We start from the raw sequence: 14929 nt of genomic DNA on the forward strand, positions 1-14929 counted from the left end.
CTCACATACACACACACACACACACACACACACACACACACACGCACAGAAGACGAGGTTCTTTTTCGTTCTGTCTCCTTTCCAGTCTGTAGCACCACAAATGCCTCATGGTCGCCTTTGACCTTGAAGCCTCCACCGAAGGGGAAGTTAGGAATGCTGCAAGAGCACCTCTGAGTGTACACAAACCATCCGATCCAAACTGACATAATGAAGCTACTCGGTGTTACCAAATGTTAAATATTCCAAACCCGTATTCATGACAAGTTTTGGCCGCTGAAGATACAATTTGGTGGATTAGCATGGCCTCAGTTACTTAGCATTCTGTGTCCAGATCCACGCAGTTACATCCAAAAGTAAACAGCTGTGTTTCTTTTTGGAAGTGCAGCTCCTTTCAACAAAGCAGCTCTCTGTGTCCGGTCGAAATCTGGATTTGTTGGCGTCATCGGCTACCTTCCGTCTCCAGGCCTTCGTGACTCTTTTTTTAAACTGAGATCAGGTTTTTTGTTTGGCTGTTTGCATTTCCCTTTAAAGTGTATTGAACTGACCCACGTGCGTGGAAGAGCAATAACAATAGCATCAGGCCCCGCGCGCTGTTACACCAAAATAAACGTGGAGGATGGGAGCATTCTCACTCTGAATCCAAGACTTTGTGCAGGGGAAGCTGGAAAATGAGCCGAGGACAGCGAGAATTAAGAAAAAGAAACCGAAATATTATATTTTTGTGTTGTGGCTGCAAATTTCAGTAGAGTGATGCCCTCCATTTTGAAAAAAAGGCTCTACTATGGTGTTATTTTGGGAAAATCAGACCTGTCGCTACGTAAATTAACACCACATATTTAAGTGAGCTGAATTTGATTGGAAAAACACCCGATCTGGTCACCCAAACCCCCCAAAAGAATCCGATTTTAGCCCATTTTTGCCAGCAGTGTGAGTGGAGCTATTGCGCCAACCACATTTGAATGAAATGACTCAAAGTTTGTTGACAGATTTATCAAGAAACAACTGACGACTCCAAAGCTGCATATGGATGACGTCTGGTTACAGAAAAAGAAATAAAATAAAGTGAATATACACATTGTTCTGCTATACTGCGGACTGAGTAAATAAGTAAGACATTCCTGCAATGTATTCAGGCTCGTTTAGCTACCATAACATTTAGAAAAATCGAATCTTTCCAAATGATTACCTTGTAAATGAAACATTTTGAGTATATGTTAAGCATCATGTGCATAATCAATAAAGTTACTCCTGAACAGGGTTGACCAGGACCGGGCTCATAAAGATTTTATTATTCAGTCTGTGAATGATTTCAAACTATATAAAGGGCAAGATGCTTTCAAAAATCTGATGCCAAATTATGTAATATTAACATCACGCAGTTCTCTTAACCTTTCAGAAGGATGTCATATGAATAATGTTATAATTATAACTCTATATGTAGTTTATCATTGTAATTTTTAATAGAGGCCAGATGAACATGCGTCTCTCACTGTAAAGGCTGTTTATGTCAGAGAGATTTTAAGTCTCTGTTTGAGCAGGATTCATGATCTCCAGAAGGTCACATTCCATTTTATAGCAAACTGTCAAACAGCACAGCAGCATGGGTGTAAGATCAACTGGTGGTGATGATCCAAAAAGGTCAACAGTCTGATATTTCAGAGGAGCCTTCCCAACGCATGAGTTTGCAAGGTTTTTTAAAAAAAAAAAAACTTCATCTTGAATGGAGACTTGTCTCTCATGCAGGCACAAAATGTGCGAGCTGTTTGGCTGTGGGTTTTCCTCTTGGCGGTGTGCTCAGTGTTGACTTTGATGAAGCTAGTCTCCGCTGGAGCCAACATAGCAGCCTTTGTTAATGGGAGGAACTTTCATGTTGTGTTGAAGTGAAAAGGACCTAATATAACAATGCTGTCTCCTTTTACACATGCGCTCTTCTCACTGGGTCGTGCACAAGTTGTCTAACTTTCCACTGGAAACTTTTGGATTCTATCAGCGCAGCAGTTTATGCATAAGTACTCTTACTCCACTCTCTCTCTCTCGCTCTTCTTCCAATTTTAGATGTGCGCAGGGTGATGTGGTCACACACACAGCTTGGCTAAACCGGTCGAGCATACTCTACGCTGGAGAGGACAAATGGTCGGTGGATCCCAGAGTGAGTCTGGTGGCTCTGAATCAAGACGAGTTCACCATCAAGATTGAAAATGTGGACATGACAGATGAAGGCCAGTACGTGTGCGCAGTCCAGACCAGCAGTCGACCCAGAACCACCTCGGTGCATCTTATTGTCCAAGGTAACACGTAGCGTAACAATCATTCCATTCAAGCAAGAAGGCAAACTTCTACACGCATTTGCTCTTTTGTTTTTCGTCTCGAAGTCTCATTTTCTTTTATTGCACCACTGGGGCAGTTAGAGACTAAATGCCTTGCTCATGTGGAAGGAAGGAAGATTGCTTCACATTGGCTCTGCTTTGTGAGGTTAATGGGGAGTACCAAATGTTATGCTACTTCTGCTAAAATGATGTATGGAGAGATACAGTTAGCTTTAAAGCTAATATGTAGATGATCTGTACATCTGCCTGTTTATACAGACATTATGGGCATATACAGTATAAAGTCTACACACACCGCCCTTAAATATAACCGATTATTTAATGAATGTGGGGACATTTTATCATCTAGGGCAGTGGTAAGTCGCATTGCGACTCTTGCAAATACTGATTTGCACGACACTGATAATATCCTCACAATGCCAGCAGCCACGACAAGTGTTCTACTCCAGAGTTCTGGTCCAGCTTGGCTGGGTTGCATATTTAAAAGTATCATACTATTCTGTAAAGCAAATAAAACGGGTTACGTTGGTTAGGTTCTCTGCAGCAACCCGAGCGGTTCCGGTCATAGGGCAGGACGAGGGGCCGTGCTGATTCCAGAAGACTGGACGTCCCTCCATGTGGCTTTTTATGGATAGTTTCGTACCTTCACCGTGGAAAACTGTGGGTTTTCATCGAGCAAGGATGTGGATATATTTGATGTTCACAGAATGTAATTTGTCTTTAAAGAGAGTTGCTATCTAGATTATTCTGTGTATGTTTAAAGGAGCCACGCTTCCAGTTTCTTAGAGTATAAATGGTGAAGAAATTGCAATGATATGATCAGTGAACGTGGACTTCATACGCACAATGATATAAGGGTTTGTGAAGGAGATAAGAGCTTGTTTGTGGCCTCAAAGAAAGCTCATTATACGAAACTGGCTGTCCTCCATCTCTTTTGGTCTATCAGAGATTCTTGATGGCTCTCCAGTCTGAACAGTCAGACCCTGGAAACACACCCGATCGCACTGACTCATCCCAGGCAGAAAGTTGCAGTCTGAGCCACTGCTTGATGCTTCGTTTACATGAGAGCACTTTAGGGATCTGGGAATATTTATGGAAATACAGTAGATCACCTAGTCAGAGAGAGGAGATATCAAAGGACCCCCACCCCTGAAAAAAATACTATTACACCACTGAGGACAGTTGAAAACCTTCTGAGAAAATTCTGAATGAATGAATAAACACGAATAAACAAGGTCAGGCTTCTACAGGGTCTCCTTCATATTTTTGAAGATTCTATTCACAAAAGAGCAGAGTGGAAGTCTGTCAGTGGCAAGACACATATCAGCTTCCTGCGAATCCTCTGGAACCTACGTGAGAAACGAGTTGTGTGGGAAAAGAGGGAGACACTACCATCCTAGTGGAGGGCTGTAGGGATTCTTATACTCAAGGAAAAGCATTTGTCAGTGGTCTTTATAAATTTTCAGCATTGGCAGGCTACTTGCAAAAAAAACAAGCTGACCGACACATCAATCCTGAAAGCAGGCTTCGTTTATGTCGACCATGTCAGTGTCTTCTGGCATCAGATCAAGAAGAAGGAGTTAACAGACCTTCATGTGGTTTTCCTGGACCTCACAACCACCTTTTGAAAGCTGGCTTGGCATGAAGTTCATGAATTTCTAACCAGCCTCCCAATTTGGTTGTGAATCAGTAGCCATGGCTGAAAGTGAAAGGGAGAAGTTCCTAAAAACAACTCCACCTCCATCCAATGTCATTGGTTTGGCTTTACCCCAAAGTGTCCCGCAGTGGGAAACATGACGTCACTGTTCCGCCCTTCTGCCCATGTCGCTGTCTCACCACCTCAAGTCCGGGTGTCTGGCAGTGGAGCAGGGCACGCGAGTGGAAGTTACCTGAAGACTGTGATCAAAAGCTCTGCTTCCCAACTATGATCAGGTCCAACCTGCGACCAGAATTTGTGCTATGCTCAGCTTCGATCAGGCAAGTGTACATCATTAAGCTCATAGTGCCCTGACCGAGCTCACTAGAGGAGACCAAGATGCTGAAGGACATGGTGGTTGCTGCTGGTGCGCAACAACAAAGCTGAAAGGAGAGGCAGAGGATTGGAAGCCACCTCAAACGCCTCACCAAAAAGTTGGGAGCGCGAGGGAAGGCCCACTGGCAAGGACCTCTGCTATGTCTCAACGTAGGATAATATCAAAACACAACATAAAAGGAAACATGACAAAAGTAAATAAGGCTGCAGTCAAACAGAAATTTTGATTCGTTACGATTGGGTATAGCAGACAAAAAAGGAGGAAGGGGAAAAACAAGGGACTGCACACCCCCCCGAGGCAGGCCGTGACAACAAACACAGTAAGAAAGACAATCCCATGACCTCAGGTCATAAGACCTCACTCGGTGCTGTGGAGGAATGGAAAGAAACTCCATCTGGATCGTCAAGTGTGTTTAGGGCATCTCGGGGTGAACCCTGGACACTGGTCACTGCTGAACCCTCTGGAGGTGTCATGGGCCCATGGGTGAAACACCCAAAATGGGGGGTTTGATAACTCAAAGGATGTCATGGCTCATCTCAAGTATGCACTAACGGATAATACCATCTAGTCCTATAATATAATCCAGACACTGACTTTAATAACACATTTTATTAACCTTTCTTTTGACTTTGTGTGCTTTTCCTTCCATTATTGCTTTTTCTTGAGTTTTGAATACATCACTGCCACAGTATAACTTTGCTACTCTGCATAACAGCACAGGATCGACAGAATGATATATACAGAGGTCTTGTCTAAAATCTACATCATGCTAATCAATTTACAACTTAATTCCCGCTACCTTTGAAACAGGATGTGTTATCGGTGGGTGGTTCTCATCACCATGAGACGAGAGATGGTTGTAATCATTAAAAATACACGGATCAGCTTAATTGTTCCTGAGAGTTATGCTTGAGGAGACGGACAAAAGCAATACCTACCTGACGTTTGAGATGTTTTCATGTGCAACAGGCGACAGACCTTCGGATGTTATGACACGGCTATGATCACATTTATCACTTTAGTGTCAACAATTGACACACAATCAGTAACTATTTATTTGATTTTATAAGAATTAAAGGAGCTACCCTATCTTTACAACTGGTACTTAGTATCTATAATTATACTACAATGCAACTTCTTAACTTAGATAAAAAGTGAAAACAAGCCCTATAGTCTTGAACTCACTGTTGCCATGGTGACAGCAACAGCAGGAGGAAGGTGAATACTGGCTGAGGCACCGCAGTATAAAGTGTAGTGTTATTGTGTTCCTTCGCTGCTGCCGGTCCAGCATTCCATATGGGAATGAATGGTTTCACATCTGAGCACATCTTCAGGTATTCTGTCAGGAGCTGTTGAAAGAAAAGCCCCTGGGAAGGTTCTGACTTTGACCACAGTCAAAGCTGACAGACTCTTTATGAGAGAACTTGTTGGGATTGAAGGTTGTGAGTCTCAAACAAATAGGAATTTCCCTTGTGTTGGAGTCTGGTGGAAGGTAAGGTAACTTTACACATACTGTATAATTAAACAGACCTAGAACATGATCAATCACGGCATGAACTTTGACAAAAGACACTCAAATTCAAGTCACTGTCCCCCAGTGAGATAAAAGAAATTGACTGCGCTTTGCAATTACTATTCCTGTTATTGATTAAAGCCTTGTACAGTCACATAGGTATACATGGGTATTTACTAGTTAGCTCATTTATGCTATGGGCTAAACAGTACCTGCGTTTCCACCTAGGTACTCTAGGAGGGAGGTCATCATTCAGTCTGACGCTCTATTTACACATGCAGCCTTTCCCAGCAAAAGACCTCAGCGTCACTGAGGACACAATAGCTAGAGGAAGTTAATCGACTGCTTCATTGTTCCTTCCTGGGAAACTGCAGACTTAGCAAGTGCTCTGTTCCTCTCCCGTGTGGAAGATCGTGGTTCTCTGGTTGAACAGGGAATTTAAAAATGCATGAAAAGATGTCCAGTTTCAACAATGAAGACACATCCTAATGTTCTTCCCCCTGCGAAAGAATGACCAGCATTCCATGGAGAATTTTCCATGGACCTTATGACCGTCCTGCACGTCACATGTGTTGCCATCACGTTCCATTATTACTGCTGCCAAAGGGCTGGATTTTTCTGACTCTCACAACTGAGGCCTGCAGTGAGATTATCACCAGCTAGTGGACCTGACGTAAACGCTGACGACAGATGACCCCCCCAGGGAAAAGCCCTGTTTTCTTTACATGCATCCTTACACTCGTTCTCTTTGGAAATGTTTTAAGATCTGATTGTTAACATGATACAAGATGTGTCTTGATTTTAGCTATACATATACTGTATATGGCTATAGATCTAAATGATATCCTCTTTGCTTGGAATGTTTTAGTACAATCGTCTATATAGAGACAGCGATGCACAAAGATATTCTTAGCAGAAGGATCACCACCAAAACAACAGTAGAGTGTGTAACAAGCTGACACAGAGAATCGGTCTGTGTTCACTCTGTCTCCCATCAACAAAAGCAGCGCTGAGACATATCGGGGGATTTTTGTCATTCACAACGAGTAAATGTGGTTTAAATTGCCGGTGCATAAATTATTCATGGCGGCGTCGACTTAAAAACAAGTCTGATGTGACAGAAACAAGTTAAAGCACTGCTGACATTCCTTTTAGCAGATGATCCTCTGATGTCAAAACACAGATGTGTGTTCCTGTTTCATTGCAATCAACATGACAAAAACATTCTTGGACGCATCTGTCGGATTCAGAGAAAGGAAGACAAACTATATTTATTCAGGGGAGAGGGCAACGACTGAGGCGTCCCCAGTAGATTTTTTCAGCCATATTTAGCCATAAGTGTGTGTTTTTTGTTTAAACGTTCAGTTTGAGTTTTTAATGAATAAAGAAAAGTCTGCGTGCGGTAGACATGAGACTAATCATGCTGGTGTCTTTAGGATTTCCACGGGGACGTATATATAGTTCTGAAATACTAAGAACCTTAACTTCGCCGCTACCCAATCTTCCTAAACTGGGACTAACTCTGATGACAGCATATCAGTGGATAAAAGATGGCTTTTACACAATCAGCCCCGTCCACCTTCACTCCTCGTTCGCCCTTGTTGTATTTCTTTTTTTAATTGTCTATTTTTATTTCAATAAGCTACATTTAGATAAAAGGAAAACTAACTATAATTCTGATCTTGAAGAGCAGGGAGAGGTGACATTTATTACGTTATAATATTTGTGATGGGGATGATTGCGTTTTGAATCTTTCTGGTGTGTTTTAGGCCGTGAAACTAGAGGTCGTGCATCCATTTTCTGTTAACTCTGACTTAATTAGGGTCACGAAGGGTGCTGGGGTCTCTCCCAGCAGTCACCTGGAGAGCGGCAGGGATGTACCCTGGACAGGTCACCAGTCCATCACAGGACACACTCCGTGCACTCACACCTGGGGGCAGTTTAGAGAAGGGCATTAATATTTATTGAGGAGCTCCTCCATTAAAAAAACAATGCTTGAGGGGTACCTATTGCACCAACAGTGTGACACAACCTTATCTGGTGTCACTATCCATGAATCTGGAGTGAGAGTGCAGAGCTCTTCCAGGTCTTGGCTGATGCGTGTAGTTTGGCATTTGTATGAGTGACAGCTCCTCAATGCAACATGTGATATTTCCTCATGTTGTTACATATTTCCCCTCAGCATAAACCCCGTGTTAAGAATTAATCCTGTTGGCAGCTTGTAGTCAATTAGGCTTGTTTTTTTTAATTTTCTTTTTCTGGTTGAAAACTTTGGTGAATACATGAGTGTGTAGCTGCTGGCTGCATTTGCATACACTCAGACAGCCAAGAACATATCTCACTCTTTCAGCTGGGTAGATTCAAAGCTCATGAGCAGAAAGTTTTATTTGTCCACAGGCAGTTTTTGCCTACAGAGTACAGAGTTACTTTATTTCTACATTAAATTGTGTAGATTTTGTAGAAAGAGATAAGCTTCAAGGGAAGTTTGTTTTCATGTATCTGGAGGGAAAAAAATGAATGCGTAAGTGAAATCTGGGAAGATTCCAAACTAAATTAGGTCTTTTATAACTTTCGTAACGGTTGTATTTATTTTGTCACATTTCTGACTGGACTCACCACAGCAGTGCCCCAGGACAGGGGCTCTTAACTGATCCCACATTTTCCCATAGTCATTATGTGGCCATCCACTTTTGGGTTTTTTGTTCCTTGTTATACTCAATGAACAAAAATCCACATTTGAATTCTATTCACACTGTTGCCATCTTACCTCCTAGTGACACAAACTTGAAGTAAGCATCAATCAAATGGTAGTTACCATGGCTACCATCTGGTGACTGCACTTGTAAAAAAAGTTATTTTCAAAATCAAAGACATGTCCATGTCAGATTAAAAATTAGTTACTTTTCTTTTTTAACCGGCTGCCTGCGTCCCATAATGAAAGGGTCCACGGCCCATTTTTGGGCCGCGCCCCACCAGTTGAGACCCACAATCATAGGTCACTTTTAGGAGTCATAGGAATCTATTTCTTTCACGAATCTATTTCTCTACCCAGCCGGCCATCAACAGGAGGGTCCCCCTACATGAGCCTGGTCCTGCTCAAGGTTTCTTCCTGTTAAAGGGGAGTTTTTCCTTGCTTGTCTGGGGTCAGGCCCTGGGATTCCAGAAAGTGCCTTGAAACAATTTTGATTGTAAAAGACGCTATATAAATAAAGATTGATTTGATTTGATTTGATTAAAAACATATTTTTATATATTTTTAAACAATCAGAGCAATATCTCTTAAACATCCCAACGCTTGCTTTCACAGTGCCAACGAAAATCATCAACCTGTCTCGAGACGTTGTGGTGAACGAGGGCTCCAACGTCACTCTGCTGTGCCAGGCCAGCGGTAAACCAGAGCCCTCCATCAGCTGGAAACTCATCTCCTCTCCAGGTACCCTGTTTTATTAGCTACAACCCAGGCTTCCGCTTCCCTTGGCCCATAAAATAAATCAATTTACTATATTCTCACTATCACTTGTCCCTTTGCCTTTTCGCTCTTCCCCTTTGTTTATCACCCCATCCTTGACCTTCTTTGACCCCCTCCTTTAGTTATTACCAGTCATTACCTTTTTCCCGATCATCATTACACTATAATTATTTGCAGGAAAACAAACTGACCCCATTGTTATTGGACTAATTAATTAGGATAATAGGATGGATGTTAATGTGATGGAGGGACTTGAATGGAAGGATTAACGCAGAAAACATCAACACAGTGGGGCTCATCGTGAATTATACCAGCAGGCTACAGCCAGTACGTCCAAAATCGACTTGGTTGCCTTTTGCATGCTCTGCTGCTTTTACTTCATTATTCTCAGGACAGAATGGTGGGAAGCAGCCGCGTGTCCCCTGCTGTGTCTTCATCACAATGAGCCGGAGAATGTTTGCATTCATAATAAATTCCAGTTTCAGGACAGAGCATTTTAGCTTTCATGTGCATTGGCTTTTGTATTAAAGCTGATTTCTGGGAAGAGAAATGTTAATCCGACACATGCGTGCGACCTGCCCGGCAGGGGGGCAAACATGTGCGGTGCAAAATATCACTTCACATCTGCACAAATGTCTGCATATAAATCATAAAATATCATCATCTCGCCGAGTTTATTCACTTTTAGCACAATAAAGTGCAATGCCATGACATCAGTTGAATTAATATTACCGTATTTTCTGGACTATATGTCGCTCCGGAGTTTAAGTCGCACTAGCCAAAAAATGCATAATAAAGAAGAAAAATAGATATATAAGTCGCACTGGACTATAAGTCGCATTTTGGGGCAAAATTTATTTGGTAAAATCCGAGACTAAGAACATACATTTCATCTTGAAAGGCAATTAGCATGGATTCGCAATAGTGTTACGGTATGCTAATGTAACAAATTCAGCTACCTGACCCACGACGAACTGAGTATATGTCTGCTTTGTTAACGTAACATATTAACATAACATATAGAATAAAGAACATCCCAGCAAGTTTACCAAACAATCAAGTCTAACTCCATAGACGAAGCGCCGCTTCTTCTTTTGCGTCGCTAAAGGAACTCGTTCCTCAGGTACACACGCCTAGAGCGCCCTCTTGTGGTTGTAAGTGCGACAATAACGAACATGTGAAATTCTGTAATAATGTATTTATTTAACATATAAGTCACTCCGGAGTACAAGTCGCACCCCCTGACAAACTATGAAAAAAAGTGCGACTTGTAGTCCGGAAAATATGGTAGATTTCAACCAAGTTTGTAAGTGTGACACTCGTCTTTCATTACTTGATCACATGACAGAGCACCTCCAGGCAGCTTTGACTTTGCAGGTCACAGGAACATCGGTTTGATTTCATTTCTATCAATAATTGGATCTAAGCTTTTCAAGCATTCTTTCTCTCATTAAATGAGGGCTTATTTATTAACCACCTTTTCTTTTTTTCCCCTTGTAAAGCTAGCAAACAGAGATTCTGGACATTCATTTTACTGTTTACTCTTTTTATTTAACCTTCTATGTGATTACCTGCTTGTGTTATTCTCCGTTTGTTTGGATTATTATTCCACAATTTGAATTCAGCTCCTTTTAAACCCTTGTAGACTCTTATGTTGTTGAATAGGAAAGCTGTTATTTATGATGTTTTTTTCTCTCTCACACACACACACACAGACACACACACACAAACATATATACATACATGTATGCACTGCCATTAATGTATTTACATCACTATTAAATATATACATTATGTATCAAAGCCATCCATGTTTGTAGATGAATATCTATGCTATTTATTTAAGGAAGTCTATTTAGTAATGCTGCCATTGCTAATAGTCTGGCAGACAGATAACTGATTAAAATCAACATTGGTTTTCATTATCGTGGCCGTCATTAAGTAAAGACATGGTGAAAAAGCAGTAAAAAAAAAAAAAAAGGTGGTGGATTGCAAATTACTCAGCTATTGTTCGGAGTGAAAGGGCGAAAGTGGACCTGCAGAGAAAAGTGCTGTAAATGGACAAAGCTGCCAGGAAGAGCCCTATATAAATACCATTCAGTTACATTTATTCTGGTCTCTGGTAGTCAAGGCAACAATGATCAGCATCAATATGCCAATGTCTTATTTCAAGCGCAGTTTATACAATGTGGTTTTATTATGAGCATTGAGTTTGTTAGGGACAAACTTTGAAATATACTTCCATATGCATTATTATTATTAGCAGCAGTAATAGCAGCAGCAGGAGTAGCAGTAGTAGCAACAGTAGTGGCAGTAGCAGCAGTAGTAGCAGTAGTAATAGCAGCAGCAGTAGTAGCAGCAGTAGTAGTAGCAGCAGGAGTAGCAGCAGGAGTAGCAGCAGCAGCAGTAGTAGAAGCAGTAGAAGCAGTAGTAGTAGCAGCAGGAGTAGCAGCAGCAGCAGTAGTAGAAGCAGTAGAAGCAGTAGTAGTAGCAGCAGGAGTAGCAGCAGCAGTAGTAGCAGTAGTAGTAGCAGCAGGAGTAGCAGCAGCAGGAACAGTAGCAGCAGTAGCAGTAGTAGTAGTAGCAGTAGTAGTAGCAGCAGTAGTAGTAGCAGCAGTAGTAGCAGCAGTAGCAGCAGTAGTAGCAGCAGCAGCGGCAGTAGTAGTAGCAGTAGTAGCAGTAGTAATAGCAGTAGTAGCAGCAGTAGCAGCAGCAGCAGCAGTAGCAGCAGCAGTAGCAGCAGCAGTAGTAGCAGCAGCAGCGGCAGTAGTAGCAGCTGTAGCAGCAGCAGCAGCAGTAGCAGCAGTAGTAGCAGCAGCAGTAGCAGCAGCAGCGGCAGTAGTAGTAGCAGTAGTAGCAGTAGTAGCAGTAGTAATAGCAGTAGTAGCAGCAGTAGCAGCAATAGTAGTAGCAGTAGTAGCAGCAGTAGCAGCAGCAGCAGCAGTAGTAGCAGCAGTAGCAGCAGTAGTAGCAGCAGCAGTAGCAGCAGCAGCGGCAGTAGTAGTAGCAGTAGTAGCAGTAGTAGCAGTAGTAATAGCAGTAGTAGCAGCAGTAGCAGCAGTAGTAGTAGCAATAGTAGCAGCAGTAGTAGCAGTAGTAGTAGCAATAGTAGTAGCAGTAGCAGCAGTAGTAGTAGCAATAGTAGCAGCAGTAGTAGAATTATGTGTTTTCTATCAAAAAGTCAGAGGGAAATGCTCATTTCTTGGAACCTTTCTAGGAGCAACAGAAATTCTTCAGATGACCGTTTTTACCCACAGTGGACCAATAAAACGCTGTGGACCAATAAAAATGTTTTACACTCTTTCATCTCATTTATAATTGAACAACTGCAATGTTGCAGGAAATAAATGAAAGCCGTTAGTCAGGATTCTACTGTAACTGCATAAAAGTTCTTGATTCAAATCTTCATTTTTCTTAAGTCATCGACTTAAACTTCCTCTTCTCTTTCTCTAAATACGTTAAAAATCAAAAAAAGTCATGGTGGTAAAAGCGAGCGACCGAGGTCATTGATCAGAGTAGCGGATTTGCTTTGTTCCACGGCTGCTGAGAGGATATCGCCATTTTATATCGTTTTTCAAATTAGCATCATATTGACCCTGAACATGCTCTGGAACATTTATGTTCTTGGTTATGTGTGTGTGTGTGTGTGTGTGTGTGTGTGTGTGTGTGTGTGTGTGTTTTGACATTTCGTCAACAATGCAAATTTACTTGAATGTTTATTACATGTTTTAAGATAAGCTATAAGAGGTATGTAAATTCTAAGGGACTTTCTCAAGAACAGACATGCCAAGTCCACATCGATCATCAGAGCTGGACCAACGCACGTCTCTGGTGTCAACAAGACGTCTCATGTGTCCTGCTGGTTCACACCGTCATCACCCACAGCTTAAAAAACCTCACTTTGTTCCATTTGACAGTTCAAACCATCCCAGCCAACCTGCGCGAGGTTTAATGGCACCAGCGAGGCAAATGTGTTTATCCCTGCAAAATACCACCGAGCTGAGCTGCAGAAATGTCAGAAAAAATCCAAATCGAAACTAGAGTCAGTTTTGATGTTTATTATGCATTTTAACACAGTTCATGCACGTGCACACTGGCAAAATGGCCCCCTCGGCGGGCAGTCTGAGCATAAAAAGCACTTCTATCTAAAAGCATCTGTCCGTCCGTCCCTCCGTCCGTCTTTATTTATATAGAGTCTGTTAGATTCAAAATTGTTTCTTTAACAGGAAGAAACTTTGAGCAGGACCAGGCTCATATAGGGGGACCCTCCTGCTGATGGGGGAATTGGGTAGAAAAAGAGGAGAAGGGGGAGGAGAGGTAGAGGAGAGAAAAGGTGGCGCATAGAAATACATTGTATTAATTAAAATCAAATGTCTGTAGAGTTGAGTGGGTCAGCGGGGTCAGAGGTCAGGAGGAGGAGAGGAGAGAAGTAGAGGAGATGGAGGAGGAGAGGGTTAGGGTAGGAGAGGAGAGGAGAGGAGAAGAGGAGAGGAGAGGGCTAGGGTAGGAAAGGAGAGGAGAGGAGAGAGGAAAGGGTTAGGGGAGGAGAGGAGAGGAGAAGAGGAGGGGAGGGGAGGAGACAGAGGAGAGGAGGGGAGAGGAGAAGGAAGAAGAGGAGAAGAGAGAGGAGGAGAGAGGAGAGTGTTAGGGGAGGAGAGGAGAAGAGGAGGGGAGGAGAGGAGAAGAGGAGGGGAGGAGAGGAGACAGAGGAGAGGAGGGGAGAGAAGAGGAGAAGAGAGGAGAGGAGAGGAGAGGAGAGGGTTAGGGGAGGAGAGGAGAGGAGGAGAGGAGATGTATATACACATAAAGGTATGAATGTGCATACAAATATACCTGTATGTGTATATATGTGAGTATTTGTACACACACACATACATACATAATACATACACATACATACAGACAGACAGACATACACACACATATTTATTTAATTTTATTTTTTTAATTATTTATGTTCAGCCATCTGTCTTGAGTCTTTATGTTCCAATAAAATGAAACTTGATTTAGGATAAATGGGAACATGGAGGAATATTTTGATCTACACGACACAAACGTGTTGGACGGTATTGTTCACATTTAAGTATTAGATAGAAAGAATTCTCCTGGGATACTTTGCTTCCTGTGATGTATGGATGATTCATTAGTGTCGATGCGCACACGTGGCATAAATGAACACAACAGGCAATCATCTTCTCGTCAAAGCAGATTCATTTCCCTTCTTTTCCTTAGAGGATCAGATGTCCCTATAATATCTGCATGGTATTAAAAAGAATGTTTCCACGCAGAGAATTTCCACTTCTGGGTGCAAAACTCTGCATTCTTTGCATCAGTCTGCCTCAGACGCCCCTTTAAACGCTTTAAACACAATCTTTATTGATTTATTTGTGGCACCTATCTCTGCATCTTGTGGGGGCTTAGTAGATCCTGTTGTGCAACATCAATTCCAGCAGATCTTCATGTAAAATCAATCATTTCTCTGGGTACAAGCTTGGATTCCAGACTTTCTCAATTTTTGTTTATCCCAACTGTCTTTAAAGACAGAAAAATGATGTCCAACAGTGGGACGTGTGGGCTTCACTTAAAA

General features: G+C 42.1%; 1 protein-coding gene across 4 annotated transcripts in view; it reads left to right on the forward strand.

Annotated features, from left to right (window-relative positions):
• ntm (neurotrimin) overlaps positions 1–14929 on the forward strand; it is a 250314-nt gene that overhangs the window by 223533 nt on the left and 11852 nt on the right. For all 4 annotated transcript variants that reach the window (XM_029848607.1, XM_029848609.1, XM_029848608.1 and 1 more), the window contains 2 exons: positions 2056–2288; positions 9181–9306. In XM_029848607.1, coding sequence (XP_029704467.1) covers positions 2056–2288; positions 9181–9306 — 359 coding nt within the window. The remainder of the gene's footprint in view (positions 1–2055; positions 2289–9180; positions 9307–14929) is intronic.

Source organism: Takifugu rubripes, chromosome 15, assembly GCF_901000725.2.
Source record: "Takifugu rubripes chromosome 15, fTakRub1.2, whole genome shotgun sequence".
Taxonomy (NCBI): domain Eukaryota; kingdom Metazoa; phylum Chordata; class Actinopteri; order Tetraodontiformes; family Tetraodontidae; genus Takifugu; species Takifugu rubripes.